The sequence below is a fragment of the Pteropus alecto genome, unplaced genomic scaffold, assembly GCF_000325575.1.
Source record: "Pteropus alecto unplaced genomic scaffold, ASM32557v1 scaffold43, whole genome shotgun sequence".
Lineage (NCBI taxonomy): Eukaryota > Metazoa > Chordata > Mammalia > Chiroptera > Pteropodidae > Pteropus > Pteropus alecto.
In genome coordinates this window covers 3,560,078-3,583,549 of record NW_006435764.1, presented here as the reverse complement: position 1 = coordinate 3,583,549, position 23,472 = coordinate 3,560,078, and the positions used below count along the sequence as shown (strand labels likewise).

The 23,472-nt window shown below is 50.6% G+C and overlaps 1 protein-coding gene across 1 annotated transcript in view; it reads right to left on the bottom strand.

The window, feature by feature from the left end:
* TESMIN (testis expressed metallothionein like protein) overlaps window positions 1–22,647 on the bottom strand; it is a 27,208-nt gene extending 4,561 nt beyond the window's left edge. Inside the window, exons 1-6 of the mRNA XM_006911001.1 lie at window positions 22,168–22,647; window positions 21,459–21,617; window positions 18,976–19,096; window positions 17,129–17,205; window positions 13,557–13,648; window positions 1,620–1,722 (exon numbers count right to left, since the gene is read on the bottom strand). Coding sequence (XP_006911063.1) covers window positions 1,620–1,722; window positions 13,557–13,648; window positions 17,129–17,205; window positions 18,976–19,096; window positions 21,459–21,617; window positions 22,168–22,647 — 1,032 coding nt within the window. The remainder of the gene's footprint in view (window positions 1–1,619; window positions 1,723–13,556; window positions 13,649–17,128; window positions 17,206–18,975; window positions 19,097–21,458; window positions 21,618–22,167) is intronic.
* Window positions 22,648–23,472: the final 825 nt, after the last annotated feature.

Here is a 23,472-nt window from a genome sequence, read left to right as displayed (position 1 = left end):
CTGCCCGGCGTCCGACCCGGCTTGTTTACCTTTGTCTGTCTGTCTACCTATCATCTGTCTATCTCTGTCTACTATCTATCTATCTAGACATACAAATGTGAATACATTTTAGTAACAAAGTGATCCGATGCTCTTTATAAAGGTTCAGGCAACGCGGAAGTCACAGTGGCGGTCGCTGTCGCCACTCCCCTCCACGGGCTGGCAGCGGGCTCTGTGCTGCAGAAGCCCCCGGCGGCCGGGCCAGCGCGTGCATACGTCTGTGGAGTGGAGTGCGACAGGTTTGGGCAGGCGTGCCCTGTGCAGCCAGGGCAGGCGAGAGGGCCGTCCGGCCCTCCGGCTCCCTCATGACTGCCCCCCACCGACAGCCCCCATGGGAACCGCTATTGTGACTTCGACTGCTTCGGCTTTGCCTGTTCTAGAACCTCGTGTACATGGTGGCAGCAGCGTGTGCCCGGCATCTGGCTTCTGCTGCCGGCGTGGTGCCCGAGGCTCCTGCACGCGGCCGCACGCAGCTGCAGCCCCTACTCTCCCCCCGCCCAGCGCCCCACCCCGCAGCACCCCTGCACAGGTCTGCTGTGTGCGGTTCGCAGTCGCCATGAATGAAGCCGCTGCGAGCGTCCCCAGGTCCTCTCTGTCGGCCATCACTTCAGGGATAACACTTCTGAGCTCGTGCAGAGGCTGAGCTCTGGTGGCTGTCACCGAGCAGAGTCCGCGAGCAGCCATTCCGGTCTCTGCTCCTGCCGGCCGTGCGCGAGAACCCCGCACCTTTAAATGGAGCTTCGCGCCTTCCTCTGCAGATGGCTCCCTTCACCCCTGAAGCAAATGCCGCCCCCTGAAGTTAGATGCATAGTGACTTTCCTCTGTCCTGTGGACGCAGCTGTGCCCAAACTGACAAAGATATTTTCAACTGATTTATCCAACAGGGGAATTAAACTATTTCAGAAAAGATCGACAGACCAACTGAAGCATAGTGTGACAGTCTTGAGTCTACAGGGGACGGTGGCTGACTCCCCTTTGCATAACAGAGGGCACCGAGGGGTGTCCTGGAGCAGGCCGAGGCCCCGAGCCAACCGTCCTCCCTCCTCTGATCACCCCTCGTGCCTGCAGAGATGGGCGAAGCTGCAGGTTCCCGCGTTTAGTCTTTAGCGAGAGGCCGCGAGGCTACCGGCCCCGAAGGGAGCCTAGCTTGTCCCCTCACCCGGAAGCCCAGGGGAATCCACACTGGACACATGCCACCCCGTTCTCTGACAGCGGACCAGCCACACTCGTTCAGACTACACTCTTCCATCGTGGGCTCTCCGCTACACATCGGACCCAAATTTCTCAATCCCGAATCGAGACAACGCGGACATCTGCATGTTACATCAGGGCCTTCGAGACTCTGCTGCACCTGTGCGGCCACCCCGCCCTGCTGGGGGCAAGGCTCCCCCGAGGCCACATCCCTCGTCACAGCCCTGTCATGGGAATAGAGTCACAGTCAAGATTGAGTCCTCAACACTTCGGGTCCCCTGATATTGAAATCGGAAACCTCTGGATGGTTTCATGAATATCTTAAGCACTTTTCAATACTTTTAAAATATACATCGTTAATGGAAATGCATCGTTAATGGAAACGCTACCTTAATGGCCTTAAAGCGTTCGATTTCATGGCGTAAATTGTTGCAGCAGTTGTTGCAGTTGCAGTTGTTGCAGACGTCCCCGCTAGCGAAGCAGTCGCAGTACCTGCGGAGACAGCGGCAGCCCGTCAGAGGGGCAGGTGGCCGCGGGCAAAGCCAACGAGAGTGCGGCGCACACGCGGGAGAGCCGGCCGGCGCTGCAGGCCACACGGCTTCCGTCTGGGTGACTCTGACCCCGGGGCACGCGCACACCCGTGCGCACAGAGGCACCCCAACCACAGCCGGAAGGCGGACGACCCCAGTGCCCACGGCAGGTGGACGGCTAAACAAAACGTGGCACATCCGCACGACGGAAGAGCAGCCGGGCCGAGGAGGAAGCGCTGCCACGCGCTGCAGCGTGGACGGAACCTGAAGACGTCGCGCTGAGTGAAAGACGGAAGACACAAAAGGACAAATTCTGTATGATGCCATTTACGTGAGGGGCCCCAAACAGGCGATTCAGAGACAGAACGTGGACGAGGGGCCACCAGGGGCTGGGGAGGGAGGTGACAGGGAGGTGACAGGGAGGTGACGGGGAGGTGACGGGGGGTGACGGGGGGTGACGGGGAGGTGTGGAATGGGTGTGGAGTCTCCGTTTGGGATGATGGAAAGCTCGGTGAGGGCACAGAGGTGGAGGCTGCCCAGCACTGTGGATGGGACTAATGCCACTTAAAAATACACTTGAAAGTGGCCAAGTGGCAAACATTAAGCTATGCTTATTTTACAGCAATAAAAAAAGCCAGGTGCAAAGCAGCACATGTGCAATGCTGCCATCTGAGTGAAAAAGGAACTTAAATGAATGTTAAAACTTCAAAGAAAAGTGGTATAAACAAATGCGCATATATCGATAATGAAACAGGGAGTGCAAATGGATTTTAAAAGCCTATTACGAACACGGGTTATTAGATATGCCATTTGTTAAGTCCAGCTATATTTAGTTTATAGGAGACACATAAATCTACACACAGAAACTGTAAAAATAATAGATGTTATGAAGTGTGACTTTCTAATACTAACCAAAGAGAACATGATGCAGTGACATTATTATCAGACAAAAAATAATTTAAGGTGAAAAGCAACAGAATACAGAGGTATATGTAACGGCTGATGGAAGAATTCACCGAAAAGATTTAATGATCATGAATCCGTATGCCCTTTTAACTACAGACTCAAAATATATAAACTAAAATGGAATTATAAGAAAAAAATAAATTTACAATCATAGTGAGAGGTCTTAACTCACTTTTATCAAAAACAGATAAATCACACAATGTTTAATAAGTATTTAGCAGATTTAAACAACAAAATTAACAAACGTGAGCTAATGGGCAGATAACAACCAACAAATACAGAATGCACATTTTTGGTTAATATAGAATATCTTAAAAATTGGTCAAACATTAAGTTATAAAGGAAGTCTACATTAATTTCGAAGAATTGATATCACATTACCTGACGACAGTAAACATTTTAAATTAACAATGAAGATATAGTTATATATATATATATAGATACACATATAGACACATCCGGATACCTTGAAATGCACACATAAATACCTCATGAGGTGAGGAGAACGTTACAATGAAAATAACAAAATATTTTGAGTGAGTGACAATCAAAGTACCTCCTATGAACTCTTGGAGGATGCAGTAAAGCACTACATAAGGGTAATTTATACTTTAAATGTACTTCCTAAAAAAAATCGAAAATAAATAAGTTAAGCATTTAACACAAAAAGACAACAAAATACAAGAGTAAAATAAAGTTATGAGGGTAAAGTAAAAAGTAAAAATTAATGTGCTTCTGAAATAGGAAACAGAAATACAAGTGAGAAAAGCAATAAAATCAAAAGCTGGTTCTCTGAAAAGACTACGAAACAGGCAAACGAACCTCTTGTGAGACGGATTGAGAAGGAGAAAAGATACAAATAAACAATAGCAGAAATTCAAATAGAAAATTAGACAATATAAAAGACTACAACTACACATGCAGAGATAATTTTTTAAATAATATAATAATGTAGAATGGTTTAAAAACAAAGAAAACAACAATTTTCAAGAAAAATGTAAAATATCAAAATGGACTCAGTGAAATATAAAAATTAAAGAAAACGATAAGGACAAGGAAAGTGAATGAGTAATCTACCCCCTCCCCCATCTAACCTCCGAACACGCCAGACTCAGATGGTTTCACAGGTGAAGTTTCGTCAGACTCCATTGAACAAAAGCATCGTACCTTACGGACGTTTTCAGAGGCTAGAGGGAGAGAGAGTGGGGGTGGGAGGCCGCTAGTGCATTTATGAGGCAATGTAACACTGACGCCAAAACCAAACGAAGAAAATGTGAGAAAGGAAAATTACAGATCTATCTCACTCATGAAAAAAGGTGTAAAAATCCTAAGGAAACATTAGAACGCTAAGTCGCGCAGTGTGTATGGAAGATGAGACCAGGACAGCGTGTCCGAGTGGGTTCCGCCCTGGCACACGGCGTGGATCAACATCAGGACACGTCGTAACAGCCCCTATTGTGAGATTAAGGAGGAAAACAATCTGCGCATTTCAATAAATGCCCAAGAAAGCGTTCGATACAACTCGGCTATAAGAAGAAGAAAAAAGAAAACCTTAGGAACCCAGAAGCTGGAGGAGACCTAATGCGGCCGAGGCAGGGCCGCGGCATGCTCTGCAGGGTCCACCCGCCCCGTGGACTATGGTGACAGCAGTTTCGCTCAGCGCATTTTCCCGGCTCCCCACCCAGCCTGGTCCGCCCGCGAGACATTGTTCCAGCTGATGGGATACGAGCAGGAGAGATGATGGCCATTTTGGGGTGTGCCTTGCGCGGTATGGAGGGTGCCCTCAGCCTCTTCTTACTTTCTCTCCCCCGTGGCTGGTCTGAATGTGAGGGCGGGGGCTGGGCGGCCTTCCCAGCCCCCGGATGGGAGGGCTCCGCTGCTGCTGACCAGCGGCCACAGGAGCCTGCCACGGCTGTAGCTCGGCCTTGTTACAGCGTCTGCGCACATGTCCTAACACGGAGCCCCCGTCAAAAACCTCAGCAATTCCCGATTTCGGGTGGGGCAAGAGAAGCTGGCAAGCATTTCTGCTCAAAGCAGGAACAAGTCAACGGTGGCCAGCCAACACCAGCACTTCCATCTGTCACCGCCACACGCTGTGACAATAAGGCGAGAGGACGGAAAGGCGTCACGGTCTTCACCTACAGACGAGTTGCTTGTTTATATGCAGAGGTAGCAGAAACGCACAGATGAATCGTTCCCGCTAGGAGGTCGGGTCCACACCCGGGCGGGCGGAGAAGCCGGAAGCAGAGCCCCACACGCACGTCAAACAGGGGCCGCGCTGCAGACCCCCGGGGACTATGTCAGTGTCCTGCAACATGGGAAGCTAGACGACTAAGCACACATATGAAAAAAGTGGAATTAGATCTCTACCTAACGCCATCGCGAAAGTCAATTCCAGGTGTATTCAGGCCTCAAAGATAAAAAGCTGGCCTTTAAAACTTCCAGAGGAAGCTCTAACAGTGGTTTTATTTATTTAACTTCGGGATATTGCCAGATAACTCGAACAAGGTACAAAAAGGCACTAATAATAGACACAAGTGACTATTTTGACCGCATTAAATTAAAACCTTGTGTTAGAGTCACCGTCCACTTTAAGCCACGCATAGTGAGCGCCCAGGAGACCACAGACCTGAGTGCGACAGTGGAGGCGGAGCCGTAAGTCAGACAGGACCCTGGGCACACGTGCACCCCCTTCTCGCCACTTATGTGACTTTCCCTCCTGCGTGAGATCGTGCTCCTTCCCTAACGGGCCGACGGGTCTGCTCCTGTGGGTAACAGCAGAGGAGGCAGCAGCAAGAGGGAGCTGGGACAGCATCATCCCCGCTGATCACGGGCTGCCCGCCTCGGCGGGATCAGTCAAGACAGACTAAAGGGTTCCAAGTCTTCGGTGGCGGGAAATCGGACTGCCTGGGGCCGAAAAGACTGGGGGTGGGAGGTCTTCCAGAGTGCGCCTTATTCCTGAGGGTCCGTGCTTTGCTGCCATGGCACGCCCGGTCTATGCCTTCTTGTGTTCGGCATTTGTACTGGCCCCCTGCTTCAGTCTGCTCTCACGGTTGCCCAGGAAACCACATCAGCAGCCATCGCTTGAAGTCTGGTGGCCCCTCGTTTGGCTGTGAAACACCAAATGAGCATCACTCCATAAAGGTGCTGTCCCCAAAGTACAGGTGCTTTGGTGCTGGCAGGCAGGCAACATTCCAACACTTTTTGGGTAACGTGACCACGTCACTTAACAAGGAGGTGATAATACAGAACCAGGAAACACCTGTGGTGCCCTGTGTGCGTTCTCGCCCCCCTGGCACACCGTACTCTAGAATTTTAGTCTTGGTGTTTGTAAGACCTATGATGACATGCACCCTAAATGCATTCTTGATTCATTGGCCATCCTGACAAATGTCCTGCTATAAAACACTAAAACATTAGATTAAATATTTAAAACTATTTTAGATGCATATTTGAGTGGGTAAAGGGAATCAAATATATGGTAGCTGAAGGAAACTGGACTTTGGGTGGTAATCACACAATAGAATATATAGATGTCAAATTATAATGTACACCTGAAAATTATGTAATTGTATTAAACTAATATTATCCCAATAAACTTAATTAAAGAAATAGATAGATAGATAGATAGATAGATAGATAGATAGATAGATAGATAGATAGATAAATAAGAGTTTCGGTTTCTTTAGTCAATACATGAAAACCAAATAAATAAATAAACAAATAAATAAATAAATAAGCTTTTCAGTTTCTTCAGTCAATGCATGAAAAGCCTAACTGAGACCGTCCTGAGAAACACCGACACTTGTAACACGCAGTGAAGTCCCCTTTTGGAGCACACGTGGCAAGGCTGGAGGACCTCTATCCAGCCACCGAAGAGGCTCCTTCTCGCTCTACGAAATTACTGCCAAAGGTTCAGCACTCAAGACTTACGTTACTGCCGATGTCAGAAAAGGTCATGGTATAAAAATGTTTCACAATCGACTCTTTAATAAACTGGTTATGAAGTAAATCAATGTTTAAAATGCACAAAAACAATCAAAGAGGGCAGGTCCAACAGTGGTAGAAAGGTAGAAGCGAACTTCTTTAAAAATCTCAAAATCATTTTTAATAACCAATAAATTTTCAATGAAATAATCACAAAACATTTATCTACCTTTCATTAAGTTTGTGTCAACACCATTTTAATTACACAGATTATTTTTATCACTTAAAAACAATTCCCAACATCTCATGGCTAACGGGGCAACAACACCAAGGGTTGAGGTGTGTTATCTGAAGTGTCGAGGGTAACGGGGGAGGAAGGCCAGGGGGCTGAGTTACAGACGGACCCCCATTCACAGCAAGAAGGCAGTGACGAGTCCCTACGGGTGCGGAGGCAAGCCTGGAAACAGAAGCCAGTACGACGGTAGCTTCTGGGGACGGTAGCTTCTGGGGACACGTCTGGGACCCTGGGGGGCAGTGGGGTGGAGCAGGGTACTAATACTTTCCGTTGCAATCCCGGCTATATCATCACTTTTCACTCGTGTATGTTTCACTTTGATGATAATGCGTTTTTTCCTTATTAATGTCCAATTAGTAGTAATCCTTCTTGACCTTTATCCAGCAGACTCCCAACAAAGTAGAACAAACGTGCCCTAAGAAAGGTATGTTCCACTGCCTCGAGAACATGCCTTGATTGTGGGCGGTAAAAAGGTAAAGAAAACTAAAAGCTATTAATGTTGACTATGTCACGCTTGCTGGTGACGCGAGCATAGTGAACCTGCTCCCGCTGTTTGCCCTTGGGCCAGTTTTCCACTACGCGTGCCTGAGGCACACACGGACACAAAATGGTGCTGCCACTAGCACGAGGGACCTGGCAGGGTGGCTCTGCTTGGGTAAATTTACACATTCCTCAGCCTTTCCAAAACGAGCATTTCCAGAGATAATCAGATTCTCAGTGACGCACAGAATCCAACCAAACCGTGGTGCACGGACCGGGACACTGCGTGCTAATTCATGGTGGACACCCCTTCCTGTGACAGTGACGCTCACTCTCTCTGTCCAAGGCCCCTTGCCGCTCAGACGGCCGTGTGCTGAGCCTGAACCAGAGTCAGAAGCACAACGAGAGGGCCGTGAGCCTCCTCCGGGGCACGCACCACTTCCCTAGGGAAGGCAGGGCCACATCCCCAGGGACAGTGCCTCCTTTCCCTGGCAGCACGGGACACACTGGAACTCCTTTCCCTTTGTGCCAGGGCTGACCGTGCTCCTGCCATGATCCTTTCTCTAGTGGGTCATCACCAATTAAACTGGAAGGCGGCTTCTAGGCAGGAAGCTATTTCTTTGGGCTTCTTTTGTGAGGTCATCAGTAAGTGAAACCCTTCCTGGATGCTCATCTTATTTCTCAGCCACTAGGGGTCACCTCACTCTGTCTCCTGTTATAGTCTACACCTTGCTCAGGCTTCAAGGGTTATTTGGTGTCCCTAGTACCCAAACCCAGCCAGCAGCTTAGCAGCCCCTGTCCACTGGAGCCCACTACCCCCTGACTCTGTCCACCTAGACACTGCCACCTCGTCCTCCGCCACATCAGAAGTTTCCATCTGGGCCGGTCACTCTGGCTTGACAATGTCACATGGTCCGGGCTTTTCCCTCTGCTTTCCTCCTTGCTCCTGGCCCCGAGCTGTATTGTCAGTTGCATCGCGGCGTTTCTAGCGTCCAGACAGGTCTGTGGCTGGCCTTCGCAGACTAAACCAATGACAGCTCAAGTGTTTTCAGACAGTCAGCCCTAGATTGCAGCATTACATTTTAAAAAATCAATTTGTTTTTTCCAGTTTTGTTTTGTGAACCAAGTTTCACGGCCTTCTGGATTTTTACCCACTTCCGCACCCCCACGTCACTGTCCATGGAGCTCTCAGTGACTTCGGCAGGGCTCTGCAATGGAAAATCATGTGGACATTGTGGTTAGGGCTGTTAGACTTTGGGGCAAGGACATGCTCTCCCCTCCAACATGAACTCAAAGCTAGGTGGGCACGCAAGGCAGAAAACGAGCGGCCATTAGCAGGAGCCAAGGGCAGGTTGGACAACACGAGAAACAGAGGCTGCACTGGTGGGGTGGGAAACGAAGCTCAAGTTCAATTATGGCGATTCGGTCGGCCTCCTATTTAGCCCTTCTGTCCACCTGGGCCCACGATGCTGCTTCTCAATGTGCCCTACCACCCCCCGACCTCCTGGGAGCTCAATACAGCGTAACTCAACTCATCAAACTTTTAACAACTAGGAAGTGGAAAATGCTGCAGTTAACGGTCAACGAGGATGCCGTGGTTCAGCACTTGTCTGACGGGCCAGAGGATATAAACCGAGCCCCAGAAAATGACACCACTTGAGGTGCAGACAGTGTCCTTTCCTGTGTTCATTGGTCCAGAAAATACCAAACACCTGGGTGGGTTTATGTGGAGGGTGGCTGCTGCGGCGCAGGCGCAGGCTCAGGACGGGGACTCGGCCGCGGCTGCCAAGTCCCACCTGGAGCATGCGCGCTGCTAGCCGTTCGGGTTTGTCTGGGCTCTGCTCCACTCACTGACTCTAAACAACCTTATTTCTATTTAATAATGAAGGATTTGCGATTACTTACAATTTCAGACACTGGGATTTGGTACAGTTACATGGCTTTTTAGACTTTGTGTCCCATGAACTAAGAGTTACTCTACAAAGATTAAAAAAGAAAATGTATTCAGATTGTTACTCTTTTTAAAAAGAGAATTAGCTAAGCATCTGGCGTTTTTGAACAATTACTGAAAATCTCCACACCAGGCACCAGGCAGTTCTAGGTATTATTTCTGAGTGCCTGATCATGAAATGGGGTGGCATGCGTGTTCGTGGCGGGTTGGAACCACCTGGCCAGCCCCAGCCTACCCGCCCAGAGACCCAACTGCGGGGCGGAGGGCGCCTTACTGCTGGTCCTTCCCTGGGAGCCTTCCCAGAGCTTCTTCCCCTGGTCTGCTTACACCTCTGTTGTGTGCGGCCCCCGCCCCCCCACACCAAATAGGTCTTGTTATTTTTATATTTTCTAAAATCTGAACACCACTGCAGAGTACAAATTCAAGAACAGCGGTTACACCACCGCACGTTTGTACTGGTGTCCGAGCTGTCTGCACTGCGTTATCAACGACTGTGTCCGAGCTCACTTTGAGGGTGCCGCATGACCGTGGGGACCTCCCTCCTCACTGTTCTTTAGGAAAGGAGACTGGAAGCCAGCTCCAGGGGCATTGGAGAGGACAGGCAAGTGTGTCCCGGATGCCGCTGACAGTGAGGGGCAGCGATGGCTTAGAAATCGGGGCATGTTCCCCAGCATGACTCAGCAGCGCTGCTCCCCAAGGAGCTCAGAATGCGAGTGGGGGGCGGGGGGGCACATGCAGACACAGCAGCCCGGTAAGGGGTAGGGCTCTCCCTCTCCCTGCTGTGCGGCTGCCTCGTGCCCGGAGGTTGCATGCAGGCTCCCGGATGGGGCACCGCTCAGCCTCAGGTTCCCGTAGGGACTACAGCAGCACCTGGCCTCCGCCGCCGCACAGAGCACAGGGGTGCTCCCGACCACTCGCCCCGGGGTTGTGGCTAGCACAAGCCCCCTGAGAGCGGGTGTGGGGTGGACCCCTCTGCTGTGGGCTCTGCCCTCGCACACTCAGCCATATCGAGTCAGGACTGGCCGCCTCAGCTGACGTGCTGGACTCATGGACCGGCCGCCGCCGTTCACCATCTACGTTTCTGTTCGGTGACGCTCCGCACCCCCCACCCCGCCCATCCAAGACAGCTACCGGTGCCTGACTCGTGTACAGCTGCTAATTGTTGTGTCTTCTGCAGACGGCTCTGATTTTTAAGATAATGTCTCCAAACTATGTCATCGAACACTATATTAATTATTCATCTAATTTAGTTTTTCCCTTTATAGATAGGGGAGTTGCAGCTTTCTGCCCTCATGGGTACCCAGAGTTGGCAGCTCTGGCTAGATGGCCCTGGGCCCATCTGCCTTGGATCACACTTGAGTTGTTCGGAGGAGGGGGTGTTGACACCCGCTCTCTGCTCTTGCCTTTGGCCCTCTCAGACCTGCCCCTGAAAAGGCACACAAGGCGGCCTGGCACTCCCTGTCCAGAGGAACCAAAATGCCCTTAAAAAATGGGGTGGGAGTACATGGAGACATCTCAGTGGTGACCCATCACAATTGTGGAAGGAGAGAGTGTAGTTCAGTGAGTAACCACAGTGTCAGGAAGATGCCAACAGGCATTTATTAGGGGGTATCACGTGGCCAGGACTGTGATAAGTGCTTCAGGGAACACCAATAATATACAATTTTAAAATTTACAGTGCCTGTCCTGGAGGAATCCACCAAATAATTTGGGACATGAGATCTCTACAATCGAAAAATTAGAGAACAGAAGATATTATATAATCAACTGTCAAATTGCTTGATATTGACTGTAAATGGTATAAAATTCAGAGACCAGAGAATTTAATACAGATGGAAGAAGTTAAAACCAAATACTTCTGAAGGAGGGAAAACTTGACATCACTTTTAAGTTGTGAAGTTTTTTTCATTATTGGTCAAAAGGACGTTTCAGTTGAAATAAGAGCACGAACAAAGACACCACATTTGAAACGAGTAGAATACATGAGGGGACCATAGGGGACAAGTTGATCGTAAAGGAAACTAAACTGAAAAAAACCTTCCACGGCTGTCATAACATTTGACCGCCCTCTTATGCCGATCTGAAAACTGTAGACTTAGAAAAGAACCACACAGCTCTGCCTTGGATAAGCATCATGAATACTGTTCCACAATGACCTACGACCTTATCTTTCAGAAAAAAATTTCCAGAGAAGCAGATCTTTAATAGTCTTTATAATCTTACGTTACCAAAGATAACATCACCAACAATGCATCGGAATTCACATACCACCTGATTATGAGATTATTAAAGCTATACAGAGTGACAGGACGTGGACTTTTATTAATATGATAAGCTAGTTAATAAGTTAGCCAGTTCACCACCCAGCTCTGAAGAACGATGACTGGGTGAGTTTGCCCCTGTGGACTGGTGGTCACAAGGCCCAAGCTGACCTGCTTCTATGTCATCTACTGGGTTAGAAACGTTTGAACCACATTGTGCTGACAGAGTCCCTTCCTGATGTCTTCACACCTAGCTTGACCTTATGATCCTGCGGATGTGTAAAGGGGCAGAGAGGCACAGCTGACGAGTGGAGGCCAGGAACCAGCAGAGTGAGACAGTCCTGGATTGCTCCCTTGCCACAAACAAAAAGCAGGCAGGAATTCCCGTAGACCATAGTACTGGGGGTGTTGATACAGAAGCAATCAGGGCGGATTCAGTGCAGTGACATGAAATGACATCAAATCGGGTAATTATTTGCAGTGAAATAATAGAAAGACAAAGCTCATGTCGTTCCTGGCACATCATTTACAATAGAAAAACCTTTTATGACCTGCATAATTACTTTGAAATACAGAAAAGTAGGTGACTGATTGAGGAAACCAGGCTGGAGAGGAGGGAGGGGCAGTGGCTGCTGCCACGTTAGGCTCCCCACGGGCCCGTCCATCGGCACCTCCTGGACACACTGTGGCGGGGAGAGCACATGCGTGAAGGAAAGCTGCAGGGGTGCCAGCTCCCTCGGGTGTGCACGAAAGCACAGAATGACCCAACACTGTCACCAGATGCTCCCGATCACGAGAGAGAGGAGTGAGAAGCTTTGGGACTATAGCATCTCGTCACTCTGTGTGACCGAGCCCGCGATGCTACCAGCAGAATCTGGAAGTCGCTTACGTAGTTTTGTTTTGTCCAGAGATGTGAAGGACCATGGTGACAGGGCCAGTTACGATAACAGCCACCACATCCTCACTGACCCATCACCCTGAGAGCAAAGCAAGGAGAACGGCTCCACACGGTCTCATTCCAGTAAATTAAGTGAAAGTTGGCAACTGATGTGGGACAGTGTCACAGCCAGCCAAGGAGCAACTGCTAAAACGGAAGCAGCAAATCACGCGAGCTACCGACGCTCTGCCAGGACAACGGGGAGGTGAAGCATCGGTCGCACTGCAGCCTCCGAAAGGCTTCCAGTGGCTCGCGTGGCTTCCTCACACCCACAGCGACACGGCAGGGCCTGGAAAGCTCCAGAGGCCGCAACCTCAGCGTGGAAATCACCTGACCTGCCATCTCCCAGGCCTGGGGATGTCCGGCGGCATCAGACCTAGCACCAAACATCTCTTGGCGGCGGGAACGGAGCGACCTCCAGGACCGACACATGGGTTCGGCGAGCGGAGAGGGCCGCCCGCCCAGCATCAGCGTCTGGTTATCGCACGGCCAGCTTGTTAGTGCAGTTAGTTATCATCACAGACACCATTGTCAACCGCAAGACAAGGCCGCAGGGAGTAGGTGCAGCCCACATCCACCTGGAGACGCGAGCCTCCTCCGGCACCTGCCACCAAGCACGAGCGGTTGCCCGGGGAAGGTGCACGGAGACCACCGATGTGAAGTGACTGCCACACCGTTACTTACGCCGATGGCAGGAAAAGAAAAACAAGACAGCTCTTGCCAACCAATGGGGAGCCAAGACAGGGCTGTGAACGGCAGCGAGCTGCTAGACACGGATGGCGGACAGCGGGCAGCGAAGCCTTCGCCCCGACAGCCCGCCAACCGCACGGCAACGCGGCTCATGGTGCCGCCTCACGCAAAAAACCTTTGAAGCCATGAGTGCCGGCAAGGTCAGCTTATAACACAGAAGTAAATCACGAACGTACCCAAGAGCCTCTTAAACTCAAAGTAGGCGACAGCTGATGGCTTTAATCCTTACCCAGCCAATGTCATTTTGGGCGGTCCCGGAAGGGTGGGTCCGGAGGGGAAGGCAGATGCACCGACCGTGGGTGGTAAGGCCCCGGTGTCCAGCTGTGAGAGTCAAGGCAAGCAGAGTTTGAATCAGTACATGTTCTAAAAGTTCCATCCAGTCGGCCCCTAGGTACCGACAAAAATACTTTTTCTTCTAGAGCTTTCCATCACGATCGCTTTATAGCAATGTCTGGGCCATGTTACCATGGTGATTGCACTAACCCTGAGCAGGATTCAGCTGAGGCTGGGCAGCAGCCGTGGGTACGTCTGGCCCTGGTGGTGTCACAGACCAACCTGGCCCCAGGGTGCGGAGGCCAAAAAGCCCTGACTGCAGGACAGAGCGACAAATGGGTCACGGACGCAGGGCAAGGCCACCGACGAGCTGGCAAGCAGCAGCAGTTGTCAGTCGGCTGGCCGGGGACATTGTAATAGGCATCTTTTTCATTTTTATGAAGTACAAATTGTGAAATAAGTTCAATTATAAATTTCTATGAACTCAAAATGTCCTTTATTATTATACTCATAGTATAACATAAGAGAGCTTGACATTTCAAGTCTCATTAGCAATCATTACTTTTTCATCTATTCAAAAAATATTTTGTAGTCAATTTTAACAAGTTCAAAAGCAAAGTCATAATCTCTGCATTGTCCATGTCCTTCGCTTTCTCGGTTCTCATTTGTTTTTCTTTCTGTTACTCAGTCTCGTGGCTCACAGACAGTATTCACGGGGAAAGAAAGGGGAGCAATCACCGCTGACCTAATTTTCTTATCAGAAGCTTGAGGAAATTAAAAGTATCAGATAAATTTAAATTTTACGATTATTTATATACATCACATTTAAATATCCTGTCCTTATCCCTTCCTCCCTGAAAACTAGGAATTTAAGAATAGCTTTATTTAAGAAGTATAGTCTGAGAAAAACGCATCTTTGTTCACTTTCCTCATTCTCTGTCCTGCCTCTTTTTGAATTGTGTGTGACCACTGCCCACAGGGCTCGTGGACACAAGCCCTGGGCCGTGTGGGGCCTCAGCCTTGGCTTCTCTCCCTCAGCCAGTTCACAGGAGGGAAGCGTTCACAGATCACTGTTCACAAACCAGTGTTTCTTGTACAGCCACGGTCACCTACTTGGAAGGGCATGTCCCCAAGTGGCAGTCCAAAGGGCTTTGATCCTTTGGGAGAAAGGGCTTCGCAGTTCTCAGGGTGGAGGCAATTCTCTGCATAAACTAGGTACAATTTCCGTTTCCCCTTTGTGTCTTTAGCCCCAAAGCAAAGCAGAAAGAAAAAGATGTCTTCTCAGCCCTACATCGGCCAGTTTTACGCTAAGATCCGGGCTTTCCTCAGTGGTGCAAGGCCACCAGGGTGTAAAGGAAGTGAACCTTAAGGCAGGCCAGGCCCTCGGTCACTTCGCCCCGCACCTCCCTAAAATGCAGGTCCTGCGTCAGTGAGTCGGGGCAGCTGAGACCCTCGTTCCTGACTAGCCCCTGGGAAGCCGGCGCTGCTGGTCCCTGCACCACGCCTCTAGCGGACTGGGGTTTGGCAAGGAAGCAGGGTCCTGGGGTTGACGCAGCAAAGGCACTGCTTGAGTAATTGCCCCAAGGGCCACGCTAGATAAGAAGTCAGGGGAGCCAAAATGGGGACAAGGATAAACGCAGCCAAGGGGGCATTCATTTGTAGTACGGGAACCTGAAGGCGGAAGAGCAGGGCCACCACGGGCCCTTCTGAGTGGGGCTGGATGGCAAGGGACAGGAGCGGTGGCTGGAGGCGGCCGGGGGGACGCGCGCGGGCAGTCCGAGCCGGCCGTGGGGCCAGCGCTCACAGGGCCCGGCTGAGACTCGCTCGTGTCCCTCACTGACTGCAATTCTCCCCTCCCAGCTAACGTAGCCCCTGAGGAATATTTCTTTACTGACTCAGCGAATACGTCTCCTCCTCACAGCCCCCGCCAAGAGACCCCCTCTAGTCCCAAGCTTTCAATGTGTCAGTGTGCGAGGGCTCAGCTGCCCAGCCCTGAGCACCCCACCTGAACTCCGGGCCTACGTGACACGCGACATCGCCACCTGGATGTCTGACAGGCATCTCGGAGCTAATAGCCCGAATGCAACGCTCTTAGTCTCCCTCACAAAACGCGCACTGTCTTCTGTCTCTTGGACGCCCCGTCCTCCCGTCTGTTCAGGCTATTTCGGGGGCCACCCTTGACTCCTCTTTCTCTCTCACATCCCACATCCAGCCGATTGGCAAACCCTTTTGGTGCAACCTCCACAGAATCCGGACGAGCTGTTTCTCACCGCTCCTGCTGCCACCAGTGGTCAGGGCCACCACCGTCCCTCAGCGAGGTTGTTACGAGAGCAGGTTTACCCACTTTCACCTCGCCCCTCCTCCACACGAGCCCCCTTTCCGGAGGAGTAAAAGCCACAGTCCTCCACCACCTCGACTTCTCGCTACACCGCCCCCGCCCACTCCGCGCAGGCCCCATGGCCTTCTCACGGTCGTTTCCATAGCAGGTGTGCCCCCCGTGCCGTGCTATCCCCCCACGGGAATCTTCTTCCCCCTGATAGTCACACGGCCCCTCCCTCCTCTCTTTCCAGACTTCGCTCAAGTATCACCTTCCGGATGGAGTCATCTGCGACCGCCCTGTTTACACCTGTAACCCACCCTCCTCCCCACCAAATCCCCAGGGCGGTGCCCATCCTCCGCTCCTAGCTCATGACATAACGGACTAGGTGTGCCTGCTGTCTGTCTCCCACACTGAAATGTAAGCTGCAGAAGTCACGTGTTTGGTTTGGGTTTGGGGGTTCACTCAGTGTTATCTCGCTGATGGAACTTGAGTGTTCGGACCAGCACCTGCCCTGCTGAAGGGGGAGTGAGGCCCTGTATGTGCCAGGCTCTGTCCTGGCCCCCAGCTTACAGAGACAAATGACACTCACAGCCTTTTGACCCTGGGGAGCTCGCCTTCCCGGCTGGACGCATGCAAACAAATCGACCCAAAACACAGACAACGGCGATGGCGCTGGGCAGAGAACGAGACAGGTTTGGTGACAGTGACTGCCTACACTAGGCCCGGCTTAGACTCACTGGGGAGTTATGGAAGGCTCTTCTAGGGAGGTGACGTTTTACATCAAGACTTAGGGGAAAGAGCACGTTCGTCTCATAATTATATTTAATATATGCATACTAGAGTGTAATCATAAAACCATCTTATACTTTAAAAAAGCATTTCTGACGCTGAGGAAGGTAGGGACAGTAGATCAAGTGGGTGGCATGGGCTGACAGCAAGACCACAAAGGACACGTTCAGCAAATGGGACAGAACAAGGGTCTGCAGGCCGTAGGAAGGCACAGGACTGTCGCAGAGTTGGTGAAGAGCCCTGTCTTATGCTTACGCCGTTCCTCCCACAGCGTCTGACACAGCAGGGACAGTGCTGAATACCTGGTAATGTTTCACCGTTGATTTTTAAATGGAGTATAAATTATTCCAACTCTGACAATAGAAATTTCAAAAGACGATAATATCCAATTGTATTTTTTAAGTAAAACAATTACTCACTTGTTGTGTAATGAGATTTAATTTTGCTGGTACTGGCAAAAATCTTCCTACTAAAGTAGTCATTGGTTTAGGGACATCTGTAAAAAAGACAAAATTAATGGATATCGTATATTGTTCCTTTTCCAATTGCACATGGAAGAAGTACAAAAATGAAAATGTATCATAAATTTATCATGTGCAAAGCCATTTAAACTTGTCTTTTATTTTTTAAATTTTTCATTTTTAAACTTATTTTTTATTTTATAAAACCTTTGGGTCAATTTTTTTAAAACTTATTATACCCTTTTCTTTGTCATAAAGTTACTAACCTGAGCTTCCAAAGATACTCTACTATGCTACAGGTCCCCAAACTGTGTGCCAAGGTGCCTGGAGTGATGCAGCTAACTCCCCAGGGAGCTGCTGGATGGGTTACGGTTTCACAGAGAGCACAGTGACACCTGTTGGACAACTGGTGAACTACCTTCACTTTATGTGTGTTCTTTCTTTCAAATGGATGCTAAGTTCTTAGAATGTGAGTACTTATTAGGCTGCTTGGACCAAACTACTCAGTGACTGAAACTGATAGGTATTCCTTTGGCCTAAGGGTGCAGTGGAAAACATTCCCATGACACTAAGGGCCCCTGAACTTCCATGTTCATGAGTCCAACTGGAGAGAGATGTGTGTTAGCCCCCTGAAGCACCGCCCGCTGAGCACAAGTCCTGCTCTGGGCTCATGAATCCTTTGAGTGATGCTAGCTTGAGACTCTGGTAACAGGATGCATTCACTTTATGGCGATGTTTAGTCTGCTCACAGCATAACAAAGGGCGCTGGGCAGGGGAGTTCTGGTTATATGACAAGGATGCGGATTTGGAGAGCACCATATAAACCCTCCCCTTCCGTAGATCCAAAGGCATTCGCATTTGCCACGCACCGGAATTAGGAAAACTCTCCCCAACCTGAATGGGGGCCCAGGCTCAGCTCTGACCCACAGGGGACCAGAAGGTCCACAGCTGGCCTGTGGCCGATGCCTCACACTGCTTCTGCATCCTAAGAAAGAGAAATGTCTGGAAGGCACTTTATGTGTCCCTGGACAAAGAGACTATGAAGACACAATAGAAGTCGTAATCATTCTTTTTGCCCTGGACTCCAAAGGTCCATTGAAATGACATCTGGATTTAATGCTGTTTTAAATTATGGGCAAGGTCAGTGAATCATCTCATAATGAAATAGTCTGGTTAACCTAGTGTGTGATGTCCGTAAACATAATCTTAGTGTGTGATGTCCGTAAACATAATCTTAAAACTATGCCGTTTAATCTTTCTTTAATCATTCATAGGGCATTTCAGGATACTCAGGTACTTAGATGTCATTTATGACTATTAGTCCAGTTTAAAAAAGTTTCTGAGTAAATGAATGTCAGATAAATCCGTATCTGATCTAGTTATTTCAGAACTTATGGTGATTAAAGCAGAGTGACAATTCTCATGATTACACAAAAATTTATATTAAAATTTAGTTCATACCATAATGAACAGTCAACCCCCCACCCAATCTGGGAAAGGTTGGTATCTTAACCCAGGCATCTCTAGGCACACCACTTGTTGGTATGAATTGTCACCTGTTAGGATCATAAAGCTCCCTATGGCTAGCAGAAGTAGAATTTCCAGGAATTTGAGATAGTCAATGGGATGTACATAAATTAGTCTATAAAGATATTTTCTATTCTTAGCTTACTAAGGCTGTGAAGTTTTCTCAATTGTCTATTTAATACCCTGCCTATTTCATTTTACTCTATATACAAAGCCAAACATATTCACTTACCAACTTACATATATGATATAATTTTTAAAATTAATATACTTCGTACCTGACTGTAGATAGTTATTTTGGTCTTGATACTGAGGAACCAGATGAAGTGCTTTCAGTTCTCTTGTGCCAGAATTGTCGATACACAGCATCTGCGTACCCCCTTTCAGCTGACATATCACCTAAAATGAAAAAGTAGTGATCAGGTTTCATTTTTAAAAGACATCCAAAATAAACTTTAATCTGAGAACATAGCTTTAATCCAGAATTTAAGTTTTAATGGAAAATGGCAAGCTGTCGATCCATTCTTGGTTTCCTACTCTCCAATGGCATGCCTTCTGGTGGGGAGCACGGGAGAGGTGTGTCAGCGTGCTGACAGAGGCTCCCGTCACGCCCTTCCCTACAGGTGTCTGACCGTCGAGGTTTATGGTAAGGACCAGGTGTCTACGCGAGTGCTTCCCTCGCCGTCCTCACATTCCACAGTCTGTGCGGGCAGAGACCTGGTCGGCCCGGCCCCGGTCCCCTTTGGGTCACTCAACTCTAAGAAGGACCTGGCCCCCTGACTCCATGTCAGTAGCTGGTCACGTACTTAGAATAACCTTTAATTTTATGACAGCTGTTCTTTCCTGCCGCATACATGTTATTTAACATAGGATTTTTGGTATTCATTCACTTTATTGCCTACTTAGAAAGATTAATCCGAGACCTAGAAAATTCTAAGAAGCCACATTAGTCTTCCTGGGCCCGGCTAGCACTCTCAGATCACCTAGCTGGATTCTGGCTGTGGATGAACCCTCAGGGGCCAGGTGAGGCCATGTTGATGACGTCGGGCAGCAGAGCACGGGTGGGAGCCGTGCTGTGTGTGGCCTGTCCATCGTGATACAAAGGCCAGAGAAGCTGTGGTTTCTGTCCACACACAGCTTCCAATTCCGATGGCAAAACCGTAAGACCCGCAGAAGCCTTGGTTTCTGCCCCACAGGTTACCTTTGGGTTTCCTAGACAGGAAAACCCCAAAAACCATAAAGAATCAACGTGACCAAAATAACACACATAGGGCCTACGTTAGTGAGGTGCTCATCACTCTGTCAAACCTTCAGATCATCCTGACACTGGACACAAGGCCAGCAAATTCATGTGTGACTGGAATTTTATTTGTCTTCGAGGATGAAGTTATAGCCCCCAGCCCCGACCCACTTTATTGCCTACTTAGAAAGATTAATCCGAGATGTAGAAAATTCTAAGAAGCCACATTAGTCTTCCTATGCCCTGCCCGTCCTGGGAGGAAAAAAAAAATTGAGAGAAAAGCTCAGAGTGGACTGTCCAGGCGCTGTCTATTGCACAGCCCTGGGCTGTGCCCTGTCCGTCCTGTGCTGACACGACTCAGGAGTCTGGTGTAATTATTGGAAGAGGTCCTGTCCTGCTTACCTTGTCCCCGTGTCCTCTGGGAGCTCTGCTCTCAGACCACGTGGGTCTGAGTAGAACCGAGACAGAGGGTGAGCGCCGGTGTACGCCACAGCTAAGCCAGAGTTCGTGATGAGCTCGCTTTCAAGTACTTCCCAGTAAAGTGTATGCCTTAGAGCAGCGGTCCCCAACCTTTTTGGTACCAGGGACTGATACTCCCGTGAGAATCTAACGCCTGATGACTTGAGGTGGAGTTGAGACAGTGATGCTAGCTCTGGGGAGTGGCTGCAAATACGGATGAAGCTTTGCTCACCTGCAGCTCACCTCCTGCTGTGTGGCCCAGTTCCTAACAGGCCATAGACTGGTGCTGGTTCACGGGCAGGTGGTTGGGTACCCCTGCCATAGAGCTAAGGCCTCCTTTCTCAGAATAAAGAGCTGTTCGGGGAAAAGCGACCTTAGTTCTTTGGGCTCTTTGCTAAAAGAAGGCTTAGGGCCGGGTCCCCTGGCTGTCGTTCTGTCGTCACTACTGAGACCTAGAGCCTTGGGTGTACCACCCGCAAGCAAACTATGTAACATTTTTGTTTTCTTATTCTTAAAAAGAAGATAAAAATAATGCCTACCCTACAGAGTTGATGAGAGCATTAAAGGGAATCACAAACGTGCAAAAGTATCATGGAAACCATGGATGTTGCTGACTGCATACATAACCGCCCCGAGTGCCAGCTGGTGGCTGGGAATTTGGAAACTGGCCAGAAGGGAGGTGGCGCCTGCCCTCAGCCAGAGCCACACCTCAGCGTCCCGGCCCACCCACCAAGCCACACAGCTCAGTGCTGCCCTGCCCTGGGCCGGCCTAGGTCTGCGCTAGTTGATGTGACCTGTGGTTACTGTCCTTAAAAAAACATGGCAACATCCTAATCTTTTCTTGATTTGCTAAGATGAGTAGAAATGAGAATCTTAGAGGTGAAAGAATATTAGGAAGGCTCTAATTATGTCCCTCTTGATAAATGAGACGATCAAAAATGTTGGTTCACCAATTAAACAGAACAAAAAACAAGGACTGAAATAACCATTACTGTTGTCTTGGTAATGACAAGGGTCAAACATGTAACGCAATGTTGGTTACATTTTCTTTGACGTAATTACCATTGGGTTATTGTCCTTCTTGTGAGAGCAGCCGGAGGCATCCTCTGCTTCTTGTGATGACGGGAACTTGCAAGAGGATTCCTGGGCCGGAGGGGTCTGGAAAGTTGCTTCCTCTGCGTTGTTACTGGTAATAGTGCCACCACCTTCCTTGAGTTCAACCTGAAAAATCACTCATTTCTTTAGAGGTCACACTGTGGACACTGGGTTCTGCAGCTGCATAACGCAGAGAATTCCCTGTAAGTGACCTTTTTAAAGCACAGGACACGCTCACCCTTCGTGTCTCTCTCCCTCGCTATTATTCTTCTGACGGGGTAACAAGTCATGTAAATGCAAGACCGTGAGCACTCACATTGCTTTTGTTTTCACAGACACCGGTTACTCTAACAAAAACAGGACTCCTTTCCTGAAGCCAGTGACAGTAATGGGGCCAGTTAAATCACTTTCATGTTATAAGCCACCAGCAGGGGTAGGCCAGGTTTGAACCAGGGACCCAAGGACATGAGTCACCTCCAGGTGGAATGGCCTGGCTGGATGATAGATCTCAGATTACGAAGGGGTGCAGCCTGTTTGGACTGAGTGAAATCTAACCAGGGATGCTCCTGGCACAGGAAAACCACACGTGGAGGGAGATCCTGGGGTAAGCCAGCCCCCGCACATCCCCACACGGGAGGGGTGAAGCGGTCCTGCGCCTATCCCACGCGGATCTTACCGGAATCACCCGGACCCCGGGGTGGGCGGCTCCTTCCCGGGCCCAGGTGCCCAGGGGCACGACGGCAGGGCTCCTGTGCGGAGTCAGCAGTGAGGACAGGAAGTGCACGTTGTAGGCGGGCGGCGGTGGCGGAGGGGCAGCGGGAAGGACGGCGTCCTCCAGCGGGTTGAGCTCAGGGAGACTCGGATACTCCCCGAGGATTTCCTCCTCGTTTTCATCCACCAGGAGCTCGACTTTGACTTTATTCTTGCAGTCCACGTTCAGCGGGGGGTTGAATGCATGCAGGAGGGGCTCTTTGGGGTCTGCGGGGCTCAGGTACGCGTCCGGAAACACGTGGAACTCGTCTTCCTCGGCCTTCACCACCATCGGGCCTTTCAGCTGAATGTTTTCGGAAACAAACCGACTCTCTGCGCTGAACAGGTCTGGCACGATCTCATCCTCGGGACTGGACATTCCTCCGAGCAGGGGGGCCTCTTCCATGTCCGCTGACGGGGTCTCGGCCGGGGCATGGCCCTGCACCCTGCACCCTGCACCCTGCGGGATCAGCGAGAGCAGCGCACCTGCAAGGATGCGGCCAGGTGAGAAGGGCGCCGCCCCCACCCCGCCCCACGGTCGCGCTGTTCCCGACGGGCCGACCACAGGGTCCAGCCACCCCCGACGGGCCGACGGGACTGACGGGGAAGGGGTCGCGCTGTTCCCGACGGGCCGACCACAGGGTCCAGCCACCCCCGACGGGCCGACGGGACTGACGGGGAAGGGGTCGCGCTGTTCCCGACGGGCCGACCACAGGGTCCAGCCACCCCCGACGGGCCGACAGGGGTGACGGGGAAGGGGTCGCGCTGCTCCCGACGGGCCGACCGGAGGTTCCGGCCCCCCGACGGGCTGACGGGACTGACGGGGAAGGGGTCGCGCTGCTCCCGACGGGCCGACCGGAGGTTCCGGCCCCCCGACGGGCTGACGGGACTGACGGGGAAGGGGTCGCGCTGCTCCCGACGGGCCGACCGGAGGTTCCGGCCCCCCGACGGGCCGACGCGGCTGACAGGGAAGGGGTCGCGCTGTTTCTGACAGGACAGAGGGTCCTGCTACTAACCACGGGCCGACAAAGGGGTCCGGCCACCCCCAACAGGCTGACGGGGAAGGGGGTCCCGCTGTTCCCGAAGGCCCGGCCGGGGTCTCGGGCACCAGAGGGGCGCCGCGACAGGCCTCGTCAGAGGGACCTACCTCGGGCGGCCGCGGCACGGAGAGGAGAGGCAGTTGGCGGTTGGAGTGGGCGGAGTCAGGTGGGGGAGTGGGCGGGGCCATCGG